General features: G+C 53.1%; 1 protein-coding gene across 1 annotated transcript; it reads right to left on the bottom strand.

Moving 5' to 3' along the window:
• Positions 1-1935: 1935 nt before the first annotated feature.
• Positions 1936-7585, bottom strand: LOC134434031 (3',5'-cyclic-AMP phosphodiesterase 4A-like; the record flags this gene model as incomplete). Its single annotated transcript, XM_063182726.1, is given in 9 exon segments — positions 1936-2130; positions 2133-2237; positions 3112-3174; positions 3176-3295; positions 3554-3676; positions 4640-4794; positions 4891-4990; positions 5416-5580; positions 7487-7585. Coding segments are annotated over 9 exon segments (1125 nt in total), but the record flags the coding sequence as incomplete, so codon positions are not given.
• Positions 7586-7881: the final 296 nt, after the last annotated feature.

Genomic DNA, 7881 nt, shown 5'->3' with positions numbered 1-7881 from the left:
TTTGGGGTCTCTCCCCTTTTTGGGGTCTCTCCCCTTTTTTGGGGTCTCCCCTTTTTGGGGTCTCTCCCCCCTTTGGGGTCCCCTCTTTGGGGTCTCCCCCCTTTTTTGGGGTCTCCCCCCTTTGGGGTCTCCCCTTTTTGGGGTCTCCCCTTTTTGGGGTCTCTCCCCTTTTTTGGGGTCTCCCCTTTTTTGGGGTCCCCGGTCTCTTCTGGGGGGGAATTTTCCTCCTTTTTTTGTCTTTTCGAGTTTTTTAAAAAATAGAATAAAAATTCCCCTCCCACGACCCCCCCCCCCCCCCAAATGAACCCCGAAATGAATCAGGTGGAAATAATGCAAATAAAGAATCCAATAAAATCATTCCAATAAAAATAAACCAAATAAAATAATCCAATAAAATCAATGATAAAAATAATTCTAATGAAACAACACAAATAAAATAAACCCAAATAAAAATAATTCAATAAACTAATCCTTATAAAAATAATTATGATAAAATAATCCAAATAAAATAATTCTGATAAAAAACAAATGCCAATAAAATAATCCCCATAAAATAATGATTCAGATGAAAATAATTCTGATGGAATAATCCCGATAAAAAGAATCCAAATAAAATCATGATTTTGATAAAAATAATTCTGATAAAATAATCCCAATAAAAATTATTCAATAAAATAATGAATTCCAATAAAAAGGATCCCAGTAAAATCATAATTCAGATAAAAATAATCCTGATAAAATCATGATTCAGATAAAAAATAATTCTGGTAAAAATAATTCCGATAAAAATAACTCTGATAAAGGAATCCAAATAAAATCCCTCCAGTAAAAAATAACTCTACTAGAAAATAATTCTGATTAAATAACTCTGATAAATTATTCTGATTAAATAATTCTGAATAAATAATTCCACTAAAATCATTCCAGTAAAATCATTCCAGTGGAAATTATTCCGATTAAATAATCCCATTAAAATAATTCTGATTAAAAAAATAATCAAAATAATTCCAATGAAAACAATCTCATTGAAATTATCCCAGTAAAACCATTCCAGTAAAAGAATCCCAATAAAAAGAATTCCAATAAAACAATCCCAATAAAAAGAATTCAATAAAAGAATTCTTAAAAAATAAGAAGAAAATTCCAATTTAAAAAATCTGATTAAAATAATTCCGATGAAAGCAATTCTGGTGAGAAGAAGTCTCATAAAAATAAATTATTCCAATTTTTAAAAAATACCAAATAAAAATAATTCCAATGGAAAAAATTGCAATAAAATGAAACTTCAATGAAAACGATCCCAATAAAAATCATCCAAATAAAAAAATATAATCCCAATAAAAATCGCCCAAAAGGAAAAAATGACAATTTAAAAAATTCCAATAAAAATAATTCAAATGGAAAAAAGTCTGAATAAAAACAATCTCAATAAAAATGTTACATAAAAATAATAAAAATAATCCCAAATAAAAAATAATAAATAAAACCAATCCCAGTAAAAATACTAAATAAAAATAATCAATGAATATAATCAAAATATAAATGCATAAAAATAACGGAAAAAAAAGAAACCCGAATAAAAAATAATGTCAATGAAAAAATAAATTAAAAAAAATCATCCCAATTGAAATAATAAATAGAAATAATTAATAAAAATAATGGAAATAAAAAGAATCTAAATAAAAAGAATCTAAATAAAAAGAATCTAAATAAAAATAATCAGTAATAATAATGAATAAAAATAATAATGAATAAAAATAATAATGAATAAAAATAATAATGAATAAAAATAATAAAAACAAAAATTAGAGAAATACAAATTAAAAACTAAAAATAATAAATAAAATTAACCAAAACAAACACCCCCCCCATAACCCCCCCCCCACCCCCCCCGGTGCCATCCCGGGCCCCCCCCCGCGCCCCCTCCCCTCCCCCTCACGGGGGGGGCTCCCCCCGCCCCTCCCCCTCCTCGGGGGGTCTCCCCGGGGGGGTCCCGGGGGGCTCCGGGGGGGGGTCCCGCCCCTCCCCCTCCCCGTCCGGGGGGGGCTCGAAGCGGAAGCGGGGGGGGCCCGGGGGGGGTCCCGGTGCCGGGGGGGGCTCGGGGCTGAGCGGGGCCCGCAGCCGGAACCACACTCGCGGTTCTCGTGCAGCGCCCGCAGCATCTCCCGCGCGTCGGGGTGAACCAGCTCGGCCCAGGCCTCCCACAGCGGCTGCACCACGAAATCGATGAACCCGACCTGGGGAGGGACATTGGGGACAGTGAGGGGACACTGGGGACACTGGGACAGCCAGGGTGACACTGGGACAGAGGGGACAGCCCTGGGACAGAGGGACAGCCCTGGGACAGAGGGACAGCACTGGGACATCTGTGGGTGAACCAGCTCGGCCCAGGCCTCCCACAGCGGCTGCACCACGAAATCGATGAACCCGACCTGGGCAGGGGACAGTGAGGGGACACTGGGGACAGTGAGGGGACAGCCAGGGTGACACTGGGGACAGAGGGACAGCCCTGGGACATCTCGGGGTGAACAAGCTCGGCCCAGGCCTCCCAGAGCGGCTGCACCACGAAATCGATGAACCCGACCTGGGCAGGGGACACTGGGGACAGCCAGGGTGACACGGAATCGATGAACCCGACCTGCAAACGGGGACACTGAGGGGGACACTGAGGGGACATTGGGACAGGGGGGACGTCGCAGGGACCTGCAGCTGTGATTTCCTGCTGGCGGCGCTGTCACACCTGGGGCTGATCCTGTTGTGTCGCCCCAGGTGTGTCCCCAGGTGTGTGCCCATGTCCCCAGGTGTGTGCCCAGGTGCCCCAGGTGTCCCCAGGTGTTTCTCACCTGCGATTTCTCCACCGAGGCGCTGTGCTTGTCGCACATGGGGCTGATCTCCATGACCCCATACCCTCATGCCTTGTACCCCCCATGTCCCAGGTGTGTCCCCATGTCCCCAGGTGTATCTCAGGTGTCCCCAGGTGTCCCTCACCTGCGATTTCTCCACCGAGGCGCTGTGCTTGTCGCACATGGGGCTGATCTCCATGTACCCCCCATGTCCCCAGGTGTCCCCATGTCCCCAGGTGTATCTCAGGTGTCCCCAGGTGTCCCTCACCTGCGATTTCTCCACCGAGGCGCTGTGCTTGTCGCACATGGGGCTGATCTCCATGCCGCGCTCTCCGCTCCCGGTCGCCCTGCCTGAAGAACTCCTCCATGATCCGCTCCGTCCACTGCCGGTACAGCGCCAGCGGCTTCGTGGGGTTGCTCAGGTCGGCGCAGTGCACCATGTTCCGCAGCACCTGGGCACGGGACGTCACCTGCGTCACCTGGGGGCGGCCAGACAGGGCCACCTGGGCCACCTTGGGGACAGCGGTGCCACCAGGGCCACCTCGAGAATGGCCTGGAGCCCCTCAGGCTCCACACGTCCCGCAGCGCAGCTCAGGGACCCCCATAGGACACCTCGGGGACCACTGAAACCTCCCCGAGACCCCCTTGGGGACCCCCCAGGTCCACGCCAGGACCCCCCCCCGTGCCCCGTTTTCGGGGTCCCCACCCACCTGGATGCGGTCGGTGTAGTTGTCCAGCAGCAGCACGCCCGAGCTCGTCACCTTCTTGGTCTCCACCATGGTCTTGAGGTCGGCCAGGAGGCTCATGTGCTTGGACATGTCCGTGGCCAGCACCTGGGGGGCACAGAGGGGCTTCAGGGGGGGCATCTGGGGGGGGATTTGGGGGGGATTTGGGGGGCTGGCAGGGTCAGCGGACCGTGCTGGGGGGGGAATTTGGGTGGGGATTCAGGGGGTTTTGGGGTTTTTTCGGGGGGGCCCAGGGCAGGGCTGGGGGGGTCCAGGAGGGATTTTCAAGGCATTGAGGGGGAATTTTGGGGGTCTTTGGGAGTGTTTTGGATGCTGACCGTGTCGATGACCACCTGGGGCTGTTCAAGGGGTTTTGGGGTGTTTTCAGGGCAGGATTTTTGGGGTGTTTTAGCCGGGTTTTGGGTGCTGACCATGTCGACGACCATCTGGCGCAGCGCCTGGGGTATTTTAGCAGGATTTTGGGGTGTTTTATCAGGATTTTGGGGTGTTTTATCAGGATTTTGGGGTGTTTTATCAGGATTTTGGGGCGTTTTATCAGGATTTTGGGGTGTTTTATCAGGATTTTGGGGTGTTTTATCAGGATTTTGGGGTGTTTTATCACGATTTTAGGCGCTGACCATGTCGATGACCATCTGGCGCAGCGCCTGGGGTATTTTATCAGGATTTTGGGGTGTTTGTTTTATCAGGATTTTGGGGTGTTTTATCACCATTTCAGGCACTGACCATGTCGGTGACCATCTGGCGCAGCGCCTGGGGTGTTTTATCAGGATTTTGGGGTGTTTTATCAGGATTTTGGGGTGTTTTATCACGATTTCAGGCACTGACCATGTCGGTGACCATCTGGCGCAGCGCCTGGGGTGTTTTATCAGGATTTTGGGGTGTTTTATCAGGATTTTGGGGTATTTTATCAGGATTTTGGGGTGTTTTATCACGATTTCAGGCACTGACCATGTCGATGACCATCTGGCGCAGCGCCTGGGTTGTTTTATCATGATTTTGGGGTATTTTATCAGGATTTTGGGGTGTTTTATCACCATTTCAGGCACTGACCATGTCGATGACCATCTGGCGCAGCGCCTGCCGCTGCCGCCGGCTCAGGTTCTGGAAGATGTCGCAGTCCTGCTCCTGCAGCAGCTTGAAGCCCACGGCCAGGTGATGGTTCTCCAGCACCGACTCGTCGTTGTAGAGCAGCGCCAGCTCCGAGTCTGGGGGCAAAGAGGGAGCCCCGGGTCACAGGGAGGGAGCCCTGGGACCCCCCGGGACACAGGGAGGGACCCCCCCCGGGAGCCCCTGGCACCCACTGGTGTTGATGAGGAACTGGTTGGACACGCCGGGGTGGTCGACGTCGTGGATGGCGGCAGCAAAGAGGGCGGCCAAGACCTCCAGGTCGGTGAAGACGTCCTGGGATGGGCGACAGGGACACCCTCAGACCCCCCCAAAACCCCCCAGCCATTTAGGGACCCCTCCCATTTATGGATCCCACCACCCATTTATGGGTTCCCACCGCCCAATTATGGGACCCTCCCAGCCATTTACGGATCCCATTACCCATTTATGGGTCCCCTCGTGCACTTTTGAGGTCCCCACCCATTTACGGACCCCCTTCCCACTTTTGGATCCCCCTCCCCATTTATGGAATCCCCTCCATTTATGGGGCCCTCCCACCCCATTACGGGTCCCCCTCACCCCAAAATCACACCCAGAACTGGTGCCCACCACCCCTGATCAGGTCCCTACGGTGGCTCCCACCACCCATAGAGGAGACCCCGTCCCACTTATGGATCCTCCCACCCGTTTACGGCCCCCCCGCGGGTCTGGGGTCTCACGTCGAGGGCAGGGGTGGCCAGCAGCACGTGCGTGGACTGCAGCACGTCGGCGGCGTGCAGGCTGTTGTGGTACGCCACGTCGGGGTGGTAGTGCTGCTCCAGGGCCCGGGCGTAGCCCAGGAGTGCCCGCTCGGGGATGGCAAAGGTGCGCACCAGGTCACGCTCCTGGGGACCCAAAACCACCCAAAATTAACCCAAACTCAGCCCAGGAGTGCCCGCTCGGGGATGGCGAAGGTGCGCACCAGGTCACGCTCCTGGTACCCAAACAGAGCCAAAATGTACCCAAAATGCACCCAAAACCACCCAAAATTAACCCAAACACAGCCCAGGAGAGCCGGCTCGGGGATGGCAAAGGTGCGCACCAGGTCACGCTCCTGGGGACCCAAAACCACCCAAAATGAACCCAAACTCAGCCCAGGCGTGCCCGCTCGGGGATGGCAAAGGTGCGCACCAGGTCACGCTCCTGGGGATGGGAATGTACCCAAATATCCCCAAAATGTACCCAAATATCCCCAAAATGTACCCAAATAAACCCAAAATGTACCCAAATGTACCCAAATAAACCCAAAATGTACCCAAATGTACCCAAAATGTACCCAAAACCACCCAAAATTAACCCAAACTCAGCCCAGGAGAGCCCCGCTCGGGGATGGCAAAGGTGCGCACCAGGTCACGCTCCTGGGGACCCAAAACCACCCAAAATGAACCCAAACTCAGCCCAGGAGAGCGTGCTCGGGGATGGCAAAGGTGCGCACCAGGTCACGCTCCTGGGGATGGGAATGTACCCAAAATGTACCCAAAACCACCCAAAATGTACCCAAATAAACCCAAAATGTACCCAAAACCACCCAAAATGTACCCAAATATACCCAAAATGTACCCAAAACCACCCAAAATGAACCCAAACTCAGCCCAGCAGAGCCCGCTCGGGGATGGCGAAGGCGCGCACCAGGTCACGCTCCTGGGGATGGGAATGTACCCAAATATCCCCAAAATGTACCCAAATAAACCCAAACTGTACCCAAATGTACCCAAAATGCACCCAAAACCACCCCAAAATTAACCCAAACTCAGCCCAGCAGAGCCCGCTCGGGGATGGCAAAGGCGCGCACCAGGTCACGCTCCTGAGGATGGGAATGTACCCAAAATGTACCCAAAATGTACCCAAATAAACCCAAAATGTACCCAAAACCACCCAAAATGTACAGCGAAGGCGCGCACCACGTCACGCTCCTGGTACGCAAAACGTACACAAATCTACCCCAAATTAACCCAAAATACAGCCACAACACACCCAAACACAGCCAAAATGTACCCAAAAAACACCCACAAGCAGGGGAGGGGGCTCAGGTGGTCCCGGGGCAGTTTTGGGGTGCCAGGGGTATTTTTGGGGTCCCAGGGGCAGTTTTGGGGTGCCAGGGGTGTTTTTGGGGTTTGTGTCAAGGGGTCTGGGGGCAGTTTTGGGGGTCCAGGGGCAGTTTTGGGGTCCCAGGGGTATTTTTGGGGTCCCAGGGGCAGTTTCGGGGTCCCAGGGGCAGTTTTTGGGTCCCAGGGGCAGTTTCGGGGTCCCGGGGGCAGTTTCGGGGTGCCGGGGGCAGTTTCGGGGTCCCGGGGGCAGTTTTGGGGGTGCCGGGGGCAGTTTCGGGGTGCCGGGGGCAGTTTTGGGGTCCCGGGGGCAGTTTTGGGGGTCCCGGGGGCAGTTTCGGGGTCCCGGGGGCAGTTTTGGGGGTCCCGGGGGCAGTTTCGGGGTGCCGGGGGCAGTTTTGGGTGCCGGGGGCAGTTTCGGGGTGCCAGGGGTATTTTTGGGGTCCCGGGGGCAGTTTCGGGGTGCCGGGGGCAGTTTCGGGGTGCCGGGGGCAGTTTCAGGGTGCCGGGGGTATTTTTGGGGGTCCCGGGGGCAGTTTCGGGGTGCCGGGGGCAGTTCGGGGTGCTAGGGGCAGTTTTGGGGTCCCGGGGGTATTTTTGGGGTGCTAGGGGCAGTTTCGGGGTCCCGGGGGTATTTTCGGGGTCCCAGGGGCAGTTTTGGGGTCCCGGGGCAGTTTCGGGGTGCCGGGGGCAGTTTTGGGGTCACCTGGAAGATGGTGAACATGATGCAGCTCAGGGAGCGGTTGTTGGAGAACTCGGAGACCCTGAAGATGTTCAGCCCCCACTGGTTGAGGTTGTCCAACTCCTGGGGGGAGGGGGTATAAATAGGGGGGGGTGGGATTGGTGGGGACCCCCCCCAAACCACCCTGAGACCCCCCTGAACCGCCCCGAGACCCCCAAACCCAGAAGCTCCCCCGAGACCCCCAACCGCCCTGAGACCCCCCCGAACCGCCCCGAGACCCCCCCGAACCGCCCCGAGACCCCAAACCCAGAAGCTCCCCCGAGACCCCTGACCCTCAGAGCAGCCTCGGACACCCCGAGACGCCCCCAGACCCCCTCAGATCCCCCCCACATCCCCCCCCAGATACCCCCCCTGGACCA

This window comes from Melospiza melodia, unplaced genomic scaffold, assembly GCF_035770615.1.
Source record: "Melospiza melodia melodia isolate bMelMel2 unplaced genomic scaffold, bMelMel2.pri scaffold_303, whole genome shotgun sequence".
In the NCBI taxonomy this organism is placed as follows: Eukaryota; Metazoa; Chordata; class Aves; order Passeriformes; family Passerellidae; genus Melospiza; species Melospiza melodia.
This window is presented reverse-complemented; position numbering and strand designations above follow the sequence as displayed.